General features: G+C 39.1%; 1 protein-coding gene across 1 annotated transcript in view; it reads right to left on the bottom strand.

The window, feature by feature from the left end:
- Nucleotides 1-15,461, bottom strand: part of GLRA3 (glycine receptor alpha 3) — a 192,332-nt gene that overhangs the window by 85,022 nt on the left and 91,849 nt on the right. Inside the window, exon 5 of the mRNA XM_004696450.4 lies at nucleotides 165-247. Within this exon, the coding sequence (XP_004696507.2) occupies nucleotides 165-247 (83 nt within the window). The remainder of the gene's footprint in view (nucleotides 1-164; nucleotides 248-15,461) is intronic.

Genomic DNA, 15,461 nt, shown 5'->3' with positions numbered 1-15,461 from the left:
TACCTGGTGAAATATATGTGTATTTAGTAAGATGTAGGCAAAATATACTTTATTTTTTATTTTTTTGCAAAATATACTTTAAAGATTCTTATAAGCCTTTAAAAGTTTGTGGAAACTGTGAACTTTTCAAAACATTCAGAGAAAATTAGACTGTTCATACTTACAGCTTTCCAGTTGCATGATGCATGTTTGTACATCCATTGGGAAATTTTTGAGAACCATTGGGCAGGAAAGTGTTAAGGTCAATCTGAAAGAATTCAAAATAACCCCTTTAAAAGGACATTCATTATATCCTATTACTACTTTATTGTTAAATACTTTCATGCAAATCGTTGACACATTCAGCTGTTAACCAAAAGGCTGGAGGTTTGACTCTACTCAGAAGCACCTCAGTATAAAGGCCTGGCAATATATTTCTGAAAAACAAAACCCACCAGAAACCAACCATTGCAAATTCTATGAGACACAGTTCTTCTAGGACAGATATGGATGATCAATAATAATTGATTTAATAACAATTAAATTCTAAATACAACTGAATTCTAAATACACCATACAATTATAACACAAATATTTCTTAATAATTACTAATATCCAGTCATACAAAATCTCTCCTCTGGCCTGGGTTTGTTCTTTATTGTAAATCATATCCATACATACTTGAGTATAAGCCAATCTGAATATCAGCTGAGGCACCTAATTTTACCACAAAAACTGCATAAAATTGTGCTGAAAAGCTTGGCTTACTTGAGTATACAGGGTATACATTTTTAAGAGGGGGAAACTCTATATAGACATCTGATTTTATACATTTGCTTATTACTACCTAAAATTATTATTTTTTTCTATGTGTAATCCTGGGCACAACAATATACGTGTAGATGTTTAAAATAGGTCCCTTCTTCTGGAAACCCACTATGATTAAGTTGATTGTGAATCACAGAGACTTTAACCTTTCTGAGATCTGGCAGCCTCATTTTTCGGGTGTGTTTGAATGACTTACATTGCTCTTAGCAGCCCAATTCATAGCCTACTCTGTCACCAAAGCTCCTTAAACATGCTCAGAGAATTCTCCAAAAAAATTTGAGAGTGAGTTCTACAAAAGTGATACAAGGTATAATGAACATTGTGACCCCCAACTCATGGGCAGTGGCTAGGGTGAGCACTATATCAAAGGAGTTACAGTTCAGAACATGGAAAGCAGGGTGCAGAAGAAACGCTGGGAGGTAAATGTCAGCAATCTTTGTTACTACGTTGAAGACAATACTAGTGAATATCTAAATCTGGAAGACTCGTTCGCTAGCTATAAAAATGAAGATATTTAATTGGAACTAGGATATTTCATCAAAACTCAGGAGGGTCAAGAAAGGCACAGCCCATCATAATATGACTGGACTATTGAATTGCATGATATCTTAATTATGACTCAATTAAAAAAAGAAGAATGTACAGTCTTGGAAATCCTCTGGGAAATTCTATTTTGTCCTGTATGATCATTATGAATTGGAATCAACCCCTTGGTGATTGGTTAGGGTTTGATTGGATGGTGTACGCAAAACAATTGGATTGTGTATTTTAAAAAGGTGGATTGTATAATATATTAATTGAATGTCAATAAAGCTGTTTGAAAAATGAAAAGAAATATCCTTCTACAATACCACCAAGCAAACTTCTGATTTGGCTTTGCACAGAGTGAGAAAGGCTGGGATGGCAGATACCAGCATTTGCCCATGGGCTAGCTTTTAAAAATTCTCTTCCAGAAAATAGGAACATATCCAGCATATCCATCACCCACTTTTCCTATTCTTTTTATTAGTTTGTTCATCATTTTATTGGAAGTTCTTACCGATGTCATAACATTCCATAATTCAAATAGATCACGTGTTCTTGTACAATTGCTACAACAATCAGTTTCAAAACATTTACTATCTTCTTGAACTCTTTGACATCAGCTCCCTTTATCGCCTCCTTCCCCCTCTTTCCCCGCAGGAACCCTTATTGTTGTTATTATATATATATATTCTATTAGATTTTGTTTATATATTTATTTAGCTGTATCTTACCCCACCCAATATATCCATTCACATTCAATTCTGTTATTTGCTCCCCTCAAGTGGGGCTATAGAGTCATCAATGCTATCAGCTCTCCCCTCCCCCCCTATGTCTTCCCATATCTTCAAGGAATCATTACTCCCCTTGCTGTTCCAGAAGGGTCATCCATCCTCGAACTCCTGCATGTAATGATCTTAATTATACATATGAACATGTGTAGGTCTAACAGTATTAATGATATGAAACCTAAACCTTAATAGTAAGGGAGGAAATGTTAAAAAAACTAGACAATAGTTTTATGTTTCATCAGTGCTCTACCGCACCTTGGATTCCTCATCTCCCCTTTTTTATTAAGTGCATTCCAATCTTTAGGCAATTGGACATCCCCTTACAAAAGGTCTCAAGGAAAAGACGAGCCAATCAGAGTGCAGTATATCACCAATGAAACACACCTTTCCTCTGGTTCTTTAAGGCTTCCCCACCCCCACCCCCAGTATCATGACCCTAATTCTACCTTACATATCTGGCTAGACCGGAGCATGTACATGGGTACAGAGAAGAACTGGAAACAGGGAATACAGGGCAGATAAACTCCTCACGACCAATATTGAGAGTAGCGATCAGGAGGGGAATGGGAAGGTGGGGGGAGAAATGGGAACCAATCACAATGACCTATCTATAACCCCTCCCAGGGGCATGAACAACAGATAAGGGAGTAAAGGGAGACATCAGACAGTGCAAGACTGTGTGAGGGCCTGCCTAATTGACCTGCAGGTGGGCTTTGGGTCTCCACTCAGTCCAAGCTCCTTCACATCAATTTGATTGCTTATTTTTAAACTTTGGGTACATTTTCCCCTAGACACTTCATAATCACACAGGCTGCTGTGCTTATTCCATGTGGGCTTAGTTGCTTCCCTGCTTGATGGCCACTTGCTTGACTACAAGCCTTTAAGACCCCAATACTATATTTTTAATAGCTGATATCATCAGCTTTCTTCACCACCTTTGCTTATGCACCCATTTGTCTTCAGTGATTGTGTCAGGAAGGTGAATATCATACATTGCACAGTATTAGAACAAACCATTCTTGTACTTAGGTGAGAGTTCAGTAGATGCCCAGAGTCCATCTGCTTCCTTATTGCATTTACCTATATGTACATGTATAGACAAATACACCTATATTTATATAATTATATATTAACATCTTTGTATATTTATATTCTATATCTGTCTATATATTTGCTTTCTTCTTCTTTCCTCATTTACTTTTTTGTTTCCCCCTAACCCACTGTCATGCTTCCCCATCTTTCACCTCTCAGTGATTCCTCTAAGACACTTTTTGATTGATTAAGCAACAGGAAACTACATCCTCCTCACCATCAATTTTATACCCCTGGCTATTACGCTCTTCCGGTCATTATTGGCTCCCCACTCACCCCTCCCTGCCTCCTCCCCACTCAGGTTCCCTTCCCCCCAACCGTCAGTCCTGCCACTGCCTCCATTGGGTTGCTTACTCTGCCTATCTTATATAGATAGACAACAAAAAAGAACAAGAGAGAGAGAGAGAGAGACCATATAAATAGTTCCAGTCTAACAGGTAACCTGACCCAGAGTAGATGAACATCTCTCTGTTAAATAGCGAGCAGGCCCTGGTATAATCCCTCAGCCCAATCCCCCTTTCTTTCAGATAGCCATATCCTGTAACCCTGCCTACCTAACAGCACTTATTCCCTTTTAGTCCTCAGCATTTGTGTAAGTCGCATACCTTACAGGCCCCTTGAGCTGTCTAGTGCGCCCACACACACACACCCCATTAAACCTTTGGATTTTCACTGTAGTCCCCTTGTGGGTAACCCCCAACCTGTTTGGATAAGGTGCCACGTGCTGTCCCCAAAGTCAGAAGTCTGCACCTGGGATTCCTTGCGGCCTTTGTGGCATCGCTCTCATCATTGGCCGGTGGCCCTTGGTTGACCCCCTTGTGTGCATGCCAGACCAGCCACTCTCCCAGAACTGTATCTTCAGGGATGTCCTCTGTAGCACTCTCCCCTAGGGAGAGGACTTCACATGAGGAACTGAGGCCAGCCCTGTAGTCATCTCTGGGAATGAACTGTTCTGAGCAGGATCACAAGACTCAAGGATTGGCAGACCACAATGAAGTCTACTCTGAGTCTCCTTGCCCCCTGGAGGCACAAGCCGTACCCTCTTCTCCTTGGCTGGATTAGTGTCCTGGTCTCCCATTGCTGTCTTTTTTCTTCCCCCACCTCTCTGTGGGCCTTAAAGGAATATGAAAGGGGCATCACCTACATTTTATTGTTATTGGGAAAAAAGTTATCAATTCACAAACATTATATTATAAGGATTAGTCCAAGACTGATCCCAGTTAGGTGGGATTGAAACATTTAGCAAATATCTGATTTTTCCAGCATGCTATACCACTCCAATATCATGGATGTCAGACACTATTCATCCGCTGTTTTATTATCGACTTGGGATCCAGACCAGCAGGTAGTTGTCAGGTGTCATGCAATTGGGTCTAACTCATAGCCTCCCTATGATTAACGGAATAAAGCACAGCCAGGTGCTGTGGCTCCCTCATTATTGCTCTTATGTTTGAACCTATTGCCATAGTCCCATGTCAATCCATCTCCATAAGGACCTTCCTCTTATTTGCTGCCCCTCTTCTTTTCCAATCAAGATGGCCTTCTCCAGGGACCGGTCTCTCCTAACAACATGTCCAAAGTAGGTGAGATTAGTCTCACCACCCTTGCCTCTAAGGAGTCTTCTGATGCACTTCCTCCAAGACAGATTTGTTTATTCTTACGGCAGTCCATGGTACTTTCAGTATTCTTCACCAGAACCCTATTTCAAATGCACTGATTCTCCTTCTGTCTTTCTCATTCGATATCCAAATTTCACATGCATATGAGGGCATGGAAAATACCATGCTTGGATAAGACATACCTGAGTCTTCAAAGTAACCTCCTTGCTTTTCAATACTTTAAAGAGATCCTACGCAGCAGATTTACCCATGTAATGTGCCATCGGATCTCTTGACTGCTGCTTCCATGAGCATTGATTGTGGAACCAAATAAGACAAAATCCGACTTCAATCTTTTCTCCATTTTTCATGATGTCACCTATTGGTCCCATTGTGAGGACTTTGATCTTCTTTACATTGAGTTGTAATTCATACTGAGGGCTGTAATCCTTCAGTATGATTGATTTTTATCACAAAGTTCTACAAAGTCTCCCTCACTTTAAGGAAGCAAGGTTGTGCCATTTGCATATCATAGGTTGTTAATAAGTCTTTCTCCAGTCCTGATGATGCCACATTCTTCTTCATATAATCCAGCTTCTCTGATTATTACATCAGCATACAGGTTGAATAAGTCCCACCCTGGTGCACACATTTCTTGATTTTAAATCATGGAGCATTCCCTTGTTCTATTCCCATAACTGCCTCTGATCCATGTATAAGTTTCACATGAGTACAAGACATGTTCACACAAGTGCAATAAAGAAGAATAAATTGTCTTCCTTCTTAAGGCTATCCATACACACAGTTAAATGCCATTTCCATAGTTAATAAAACACAAGTTATCATCTTTCTGGTATATACATGATTTGGCAAAGAAAAACACTGTTTTTGAAAGTTACGTTACTGCAGATCAAGGTGGCTGGCTGAGTGCTGGGCAAGCAGTTTTCTAAGGGTGGTGACTGAAGTTGGACCAGTATTCATCACTGGATAACTCAGCATAAGTCTTCTCGACATTCGCGGTAGAAAACTGGGAGTCAAAAAGATGGCATCTTGCCCAGATTCAGAACTTTGACAGAGACGTGGTTTTGGCCTTCTGACGTCAAAAGCTTAGGAAGAAGAAATGTCGATCCCTATTGCACATTTTAGTTAGGCCAGGTTTAGTCTCAACCAGTTCCCTGACCCACCCTCCTGCTCTTCAACTAATGATCCGCCTACTAAGAGCTCAGCTGAAGACTTGAAGTTAGTTCTTGTTTTGCCAGATATGTCAACGATGACAGCTAACCTGCAGACCATGCCTTCAGCCAAACAAATGGTAGAAAGTTGAATCATAGCTTGAAGTAAAATGAGGATTCAAAATATGCCTACATTAATCTTTTCTTATTAACGCAATGTATAACTAAAAAAATGTAACTATAACCACAGGTGTAGAGGCTAGAATTAATCTATTCTAGAATTAATCTCAAATGTAGGATTATGGTAGAAAGGCCATGTTCATTAACTAACTAACTATAGTTCACTATATCTCCTTAGGGATTACCAAGAGCATGTAGTTCTTGAGACCTGAGAAGGAGACTCCCAGCCGAACAAATCCAAGTTCATTTAAACAACATCTTTTTGATAAGTCTTGATCCAGGCTGTTTCATTGAAAGTATCCCATTGAAATTCAATGAGGTCATTAAGAGTCTGTAGCTATAACCCTGCTCACAAAACCCTAGGAATAATAATCACCCAGACAATGAGTCCTGATGGTGTTATGGGATAGGTGTTGGCCTGTTAACTTCCTGGTCAGTGGTTCAAATCCATTGCCCACCCTTCAGGAGAAAAGATTTAGTATAAGAAATCCTATGTAGAGTTACTATGAGAGAGTCATTTTTGCTTTTGTTTTATTATTTTACTTTATGAGCATAGAATAATTACTTCATCTCACTATCCTGCAGTGTTCTCATTTCCAAAATATAGAGAATAATAATACCTAACTCAGAAAATCTGTAAGAGCAATACCTGAGTTAATACATCTAAAAAGTTAGACAAGCGTTTGGCTCATAACAAATGTGCCAAATGCTCAATAAATATTTGTGATTAATGATTACAGACACATCCTTTCTCTCCACCCAGAAACACTATTCTTACTGGCCCTCTACCTACTCTTGCAGTTTGATAAAGCTAATATAAACATGATTGATTATATCACATATAACAAATAGTTCAACCTTAACAAAAAGTAACCATTTTCTATACAAAATATAACCAGATTCATCAATATGGAGTTATTATGCAGTTCATAGTTATAAAAGTTTTAATGGTATATATTACAATGAATACTCCAGGTGAATTAAGGTCAAGTAACATATTTGGGAGGCAGAGAAAGACTTTTGAAATGTCAAATTTTGAAGAAGACTTTTCAGGGGAGCATTTGGTCATTTATTCAACTCAGAGTCCATAATGTCCCCAAATAATTCATAGAGTTCGTTATTTTTTTAATAGATATCAAAGTTTATTAGTGGTTACTAGGGTCAGTATAGAGAAAGTAGGGGTGAAGGGTAGCGGTGATGGGAAAACTACATGGATCGTAGAATGGTAGCTTGCAAACAGATTCTTATAATTGCTGTTAATAAGGCTTAAAGCTGTAAATAACTGACCAGGCAAAGGTTGTGTGATAGATATACAAGGGGGCTTCAAAATTTGTGGGACACATCCATTATTTTCAAATACATTTTCAGTCATCACTGGGGCTATTCCTTGCTGCTGATTTGTTTGCTGGCCTGCTCTTCCACCTGCATAGCCAGGACCGGGACCTTCCTGAAACCTTGCAGAACAGAGAAGTCATTGGGCAGCTTGGATAGGCTGGCTTCTTCTTTGTTCTCAATTTTCTCCAGCTGCTTGGTCATCTTGGGAGAGCTTAAGTCAGGTTGGCCCTTGCTTTGAGCTGAAGAGGTGCAAGGAGTTTTGGGGAGAAGGCACCGCCGAGTATGCCTCAAGGGGAGGGAGCCTTGAGTGTGGGTGGTGCCACATAGGGAGCAGAGTCTGAAATCAGTGTCTGAGGATGAAGCAGGTGGTGAAGGGTCTTCCTTTATAGTTCTTGATTCTACAAGGCTTAGGCCTCTTCTTAGAGTTGGGTGATTGAGAGGCGTTCACATGCAAGCCATATGACACCAGGAGAGACATAGTCAAGTGGGGCAGATGGCATCAGGTGCTGTCAAGTGTGTGTCTACAGTCCATGCAGCTGCAGGGTCTCTTGGGGAAATTCCCAGTTGGGAATCACGCCTTCCACCCACCACTTTTCTTTCAGTTTGTTCAGAGTTCAAGTTTTAAAAGGTGACTCCTCTCCTTACTTTAAATGATCCTGTCCCTGGAAATTTACAAAGCTCCCTTTTAAGCAGGCCATTGTAAAAGTCAGTATCCACAATGTCCTCTGCCTTGGGAGAAGGTTTATTAGAAGCAAAGCACTAGTACATTTTGAACTGACACACATTCATTCTCCAAACATACAAGGCTTTCTGGCATGCCCTTTTCGAATGTTGGCTTGGAGAATTAACATTGTGACCTTTGGGACGGAAGTTAATAGCAGCCTGCGGACCCTTTCCAGGCTCTCACCAAGTTTGTGATGTCAAATTCACGTCCTGACCATTTTTTCTGGCATAAAACAGGAGACATTACATAATTGTATTTTTTTTAGTGCTTGAAAGGAATGATTTGGCAAAGAAAAACACTGTTGGTAGAACCCCTGTCATAAATCATATTCCGGAAAAAATCAACTTACTGACTTTCCTTTTTGGTCAAGGTATGAAACAAAGACTTCTTTAATAGGATATGGATGTAAAATATGTCCCAACGTAGGGGCTGTGATGCTGACTTTCATAATCAAAACATTACATGTAAATTAGAGATTTGTCCAGACAGCATCAAAGGAAAATGAAGTCAAGTAATAATTAATGACCTTCTACTGTTTTGGAAATGAATGTCTACTGGTGTAAGAGAGGACACCAAGTTCTCTTTTTGAGACAAGACACACAAACAGGATATGGCTTTTTTTATTTGCCTTTAAGAAATCTTGATTTAGTGAAAAGAGATTGTTTGAAAAGTTATCTATGATATTATGACCACATTAAAATTGGTACATTATCCATATTTGAGCAGACACGGACTAGAATATCATGCCTATTAAAGACCTTAAAACATTTCCTGGCAATATTTTAGGGTCTTTTTGAAAATAAAAAGTATTTTGGTTAGTTCCAAATTTAGCGTTATCAGGATAATAAACCCTTGGTTTATTGTGTTAGACATTATTTTAAATCTTATGTCTTTAAACATATTTTATGTGTCTAATTTTCAGTGAAATATTTATAAAGACACCATCTGTTTCTTAACATCATATTATAGATCATTCTGAGGGCTAGTTCTAGATTCTGTGTATCGATACAGGCTCAGAGTTGGAATCTGTTTGCTGGTGTCTGACAAGAACTGTGAGGTGTGAGGTAACTTTGCTCTCCTGCACTGAGGGCTGTTAACTGCTTGTTATAAAAGCAGGCGAGTCTCCAGATTCAGGGTTCCATATCTGTGACATCCACACCCTGGGTTTTATTTTCACTTTGGGTCCATTGTGTGGGGCCCAGATGGGATTCAAGTCAAGGTAGAACTATGAGAAACATGCTGATGTTCCTGTTGTTTGTGTTTAGGGAGTGATAGAATATTTGTCTCTGATCTAGGCATCTTGGGCTTTTTGTCAGCATGCATAAAAGGAATAGGTCAATCTGATGGATTCAAAGTGGTGAAGAACACATCCCAAACCCGATTAGCTAAAGTCAGGTGAATTGCTTCAAAACCCTCATTTGAGAAGTACTTTATATGAACGTGATCTACTTAACCCATGCATATGAATTAAAAGTTCAAATATTTGTATAAAACATACATAAAAGAGTTGCACCTTTGCTCTCTCGATCTGTACCAGTAGAAGTCTTTCTTTAGCGGTTTTTCTTTTATTTCCACTCATACATCTCAATTGGTGTTATCTTTTTCTTTAATGTTGATCATTATCTACAAGTGATCCCCCTCCCTTACACCACCCTCCATTCACACATACCTCTCCATGACCACATCTAATAAGTTATATAAAAATGTATGGTTATATAATATTTAGTATTCACATGATGTAACTATGTACTTTCCCATAGTTAAGCTACAATAAATAGCTTAGATAACACTTTCATAATCCTGGTGTTACTGTTTCATTTTAACTGTCACTTCAAGATTTACACACTATCCCTACTTCAAGCTTAACAAGCGCTCCATCCGAGATGTATTCTCTTCCCTGCGCAGCTAAAGATGTTTCAGCCTGGCGTCCGGCATGTTCTGGAGAGTAAGAGCCCTTGTGGTACTGTTGGGTAAGCATCAAACAGCTAACTTTAAGGTTGCTGGTTCAAACCAACCAGCCGCTGCTGAAGGGGAGGAGGCTAAATGCACCCATAAAGATTTCCAGTCTTAGAAATCCTATGTAGGGCCACTATGAGTTGGAATTGAGTCAATGGCAGTAAGTTTGGTTTTAGTTTAAGGGCGTGACTATTTACTAATGTAACGAGCTTTTTTTTTTTGGTATGGTGTCTAAGTATAGACCCGATTTTTGCCTGGAACCCTGACTTCTGAAGCTCTTGGCACCACCTCCTGGGGTGTTTCTGCCCAAGTCTAAGCAAGTTGGGAAGGAATCAATGCCTGAGGAGTCACTGTGGCTCCTACAAACTTTAAATCATATTTTTTCCCTTTCGGCTCTTATAGAGTACCCTGTTACTGAAGTCTCGGCAGCCTAAAATTTCTTAACATCAAGGACACTAATAATTTGCTATCTCGTTGGGTTCAATAACTCAGGCTTCATGTCCAGCTATCTCAGTCTAGAAGTGGGCATTCACTCACGCATTCGTGACCCTGCCTCCTGAAACACACTGTTATTATTGATGCGGTGCCATCTCCTGTGCCATAGGGTCTATCTTCCCAAGTTTCATCTGTCTGCTAGTGCCACTTTCATGGCTATCATCACTTTATTTTGTATTTTAATGGGGATTGAAGACAGATCACTGTGTGTGCTCAGGAGATCACACTGGCCAGGACATTCTGCTTTAAAAAAAGGAAAATAACCAGAGCTTTCCAGAACTCCCACAGATGCGCCATTTGTAGATGGAACAGGATTTTCTTCTAACATGAAGTTTGTTAACAAAGAAAGTGTTTGATTCAAAGATTTCAAAGTCCTGTGAAATGTCCAGAAACAACACACAGAAAATGAATGTGGTCTTTGATCATGTCAGCCAGGATAAACTCTGGGAGCAGCGAGCACCAAGAAATAACACCTGCTTCATCAGATTGTGTCCTCACAGAAAAAGAGAAAAAGAAAAAAGATGCATTTCGGGATTATAATATACTTCAATAAAATATTTTTTAAATTGGGAGAATTCTTAATGGATGTGTCACGTGAAAGATATATAACTTCATTATTCTCCACCCCCAACCTCTTCAAGGCTGAAGACACTTGAGTATTTCGAAGGACTTGGTAACCAGGTTTGATTAATTCTATGTAAATTACGTAGCTTTTTCATCTAATAGATGAGCTTTAAGATTCTTTATTAAGATGCACTGAAATGGAAGCAGATCAGGCTTTTAGCAGAGCTGCTCTCTTCAACTGCTGCACGTTTTGGGTAGACTGCCACCCTGGGGTGCAAGAGGAGGAATGGGGCTGAGTTACGTAATTGATGTCAGTAATGAGATACCTCTAAAAGCTGCATTGGCAAGTGTGTGAGATATATATTTTCATAAATACCAAACACAGCTACTGTTGAGGCTGCTTAAGCATAAACGAATATCTCACGAGATTTGTTTGGGCTCTTTTTTTTTTTTTTTTTAGTTTTAGGGTATGGTTTCAAGATAATCCCAGTTAGTTGACCTAATACAATTTTCAGTTTTCTGTTTTACCTCCTTCTCCATAGCATACTGTGCTAGTTAAGGTTCATTGTGCCAACGTGGCCGGTAAACACATATGGGATTAATTGAAGGGCAGAGAGCTAAATGGTTCGGTGAGCCTCGCCTTTCTGGTTCTCTGGTCTCTTGCTTTATGATGGTCGGACCAGGGTGCAGCTGTCTTAGCCAGTTCCCTCCTTCAGCTTGCAAGATTCACTTCCTATGAGACATCCCCAAGGAGAAGCCACGTGCACCTACCCCGATGCAGCCCTGGGTGCTGGAGCAGCCGTGTGGAGACCCCTGCCAGCGCTGAGATGTTTACACATTCACTGACTCGGCTTTCCTCCTGCAGTCGGTGTCATGGCGTGTGTTTTGTGAGATGGAGGAGGACTTTGTGGATCAATGTTGGACATATGGGCTAATGTTGGACTTATGGGCTTGGACAGCACTGGGTTGGGATGCTTATTTAATGTAAACTTACCTTTTATATAAAACTCTCTGTTATATACATATGAGTTTCTGTGGATTTGTTTCTCTAGTCTCCTGGGACCTCAAGTGCTTGCACGAAGGAACACTAGTCACAACAGTTGGTCTCTAGTCACTTGAAGCAACAGAGGAAGGGACACCAGGAGTGGGAGGAAGGGACGGAATGCGTGGCTCATCGCGTCCGTAGATAACTGCTTCCTTTGCCATGAGACTAGAAGTGGTTGGTGCGTAGGCAACAACTGAACATGATCAACGCTTCTGTAAAGGAATACTGATCAGAAATTCCAAATTATCTTGATATTCAGGATTTGGGGAATTAGTAAGGCTGGAAGAACCTCAAAGATAATCTTGAAACATTAAAACAAATGTATCCCTTGAAAAATGTTTGAGCTAAACAATAGTTCAACTTAATTAGTCCATAATATCTGCCTTGAGCATCATGTTTTCAAAAAGAATTGTCTATATGGGACAAAATAGCAACCGCAATGTGAAAGGTCATATGGGAAGCTTAGGGGGCAGTGAGTTTAGATTGGAAAAGGAGGATGAGCATGGTTGTACAACTTGAAGAATGTAATCAGTGTCATTAAAGTGTGTATGTAGAAATTGTTGAACTGATGTATATCCTATGGTAAATATTTTCAAGACTACTAACTAATGTAAATAAAAATATTTAAAAACATATAAATACATACTCTTTGTCTGATTTTCAGGATAGATTGTTGTGTTCTTTCAGATGTGATGCCATCATATTACTTTTAGGAAGTATGCTTCACAATAGTAGTTCTGCTTTTATATTCTTTTATGTTCTATGGTATAAACAACTCTTAGTAATATGATCTTTCCCTTGACGGTGCAACTCCAATACATTAATAAGGGCATATAGAGTGGTTGAGCTTTGCAAAATGATTTTGATATGTTTCTGAGTGATAAACTTTTAAAAATCTATGCCACCCAAAAGCTTTCTGCAGTGGTGGCCTCTTATGCATTTATTATGGATCTCCAATACAGAAGGGGCATATATTATACTCTCAGGTTAAGAGCCTCTGCTCCCTAAATATAGGTTTTGAATTTATATATAATATATATTCATTCTGAAATACTCAAACAATACAAACTTAATACAGTACAAGATAGTGCTGTTCAAATTCTACTTTTCCTTCCAAAGTTAATTATACTGAAAGTATTGTGTTCCCTTACAAACTTATTGTATAAGTTAAAATTATGTGTATTTTGACACACACACACTTGCACACACAACCTCCTGGAAGTCTGGAGTCCAAGAGAATTGAAAACTCTAGCATGTATTTCCCTCCTTTGGATCAGCAGTCTTCTTCTTTTTTTTTAATATTGGGGGATCAGCAGTCTTCTATGCAACCTTGGATCAAGAATGGTAGCTGGTCACTATTTGAGATTTTCTGGTCTTGCAGCAAAAGGACACTTTGTCTTTGGAAGCAATTGGTCTCTCACATTTGTGTCCTCCTCCTTTTCCTGGTTCTCCTTCTTTCTCTTTTGCTCCAGGGGAATAGATTTCAATAATTGTGACTTGAAGGGCCTCTTGCAAACTTTTAGTTCTTAAACACTATACAATCAACTAAGAAGTGGAACAAAAGCATTAAACGTATTATTAGGCCAATTCAATGAGCTATCTCATGAAATATGACCCTAATCCTCTAAGAAAAAAATGTCAGATCCCAGTTTTTGGCTGCACATAATTAGGATCAGTGGCTATGTTTGGGTATGCGCGTGTTCATTGTTATTGTGAACAGATCTGTCACATAGCTTTTGCCAATTCAAACTTTTTACTGTTTTACAATTATTTGACAGCAATTACCATAATCAGTTGTCCAACCCTGTCTTTAATCAATGGAATTTTCCTATTGCCTTTAATAACTCCCCTTTTCTCTGTCCCGTCTGCCCCTGGTAAACACCAATAATTTTGGTCTCTGTTCATTCACCTTGTGTTTTTATTTATGTGAGGTCTTACATTATTTCAGTCAGCATAGTGTCCTCCAGCTCCACTCTGACGATAGCATGGATCAGACCTCACTTCTCCGCATGTCTGAGTCATATTTCATTCTGTGTATGTACTGCCTTCCTTATGTACTCACTTGTTGAGGGGCATTTTTAGGTCATGTCCGCTTTTTGGCTATCGTGGAGAGCGCTGCAGTGACCAAGTCTCTAAATATCTGCTTTCAAATATTTGAGTATATTCTTGGAGGTGGAATTACTGGGTCAGATGGTAGTTCTATTTTCAGTAATTTGAGGAAATTCATTTTGTAAATAAGAAATTACTAACTCAAAAGAAAAAGAATCAATGTTTCTAATATAGTAACTGGACTGTTGGATACTTTCCCTTGGTTTCAGTGATCTCCTTTACTGGATGTTACATTGACAGGAATGCATGCATCAATGAAATCCCAGTTTTAGACAAACAATGCACCATGAACAAAAATGCCAAATTGAATTATATTAAAATTGCTGTACACAGCATATCATGGTGATTAAAATTCTTTACTTGAAAATCATTGTAGATTTATAAACTAGTGTTAGATATACCATATACCCTTTACTTAGTTTTACCCAGTGGGAAACCACTAATGATATTCTCCTTTGTATTATTTTGTCATTACAGGAAGATTGTATAAATGAAATCATGTAATAGAAATGGCCATTCGATTTGTCAGCCAATATTATTTTCTGGAGATTAATGTAAGTTAATGAGTGTATCAGTATTCCCTTCCCATTTTTTAAGAGCAGACTTACCATAGGACAGATGCATCAAAGCTGATTTAACCTTACAATAAGGGATCTGGAAATTTCCATTTGGGGGCTAATATAAATAAAGCCCCTGTAAAGAATCATGTCAGGAGCACTAGTGACATAGCGGTTGCACATTGAGTCACTAACCACAAGCTCCAAAGTTTGAACCGCCAGCCACTCTGTGGGAGAAAGACAAGACTTCCCATAAACAGTTAACAGTCTCGGAAACACACAGGAGCAGTTCTACCCTGTCCTGTCGAGTCACTAGGAGTCCACGTAGACTCGATGGCAGTGAGCTTTTGAGTAAAGAATACTGTACATCTTTGGTGTTTTGTTTTTGTATACATGAGAATGAATCTTAATTTCTCTATAATAAATTACCAGGAGGGCAATTACGTCATTTTCTCAATGGCTAACGATGCTCAGCATTTTCACATGCTTGTTTAACCATCTGCATGTCTTCCTC

Source organism: Echinops telfairi, unplaced genomic scaffold (assembly GCF_000313985.2).
Source record: "Echinops telfairi isolate 266 unplaced genomic scaffold, ASM31398v2 ScPeMD7_9;HRSCAF=40, whole genome shotgun sequence".
NCBI lineage: Eukaryota > Metazoa > Chordata > Mammalia > Afrosoricida > Tenrecidae > Echinops > Echinops telfairi.
This window is presented reverse-complemented; position numbering and strand designations above follow the sequence as displayed.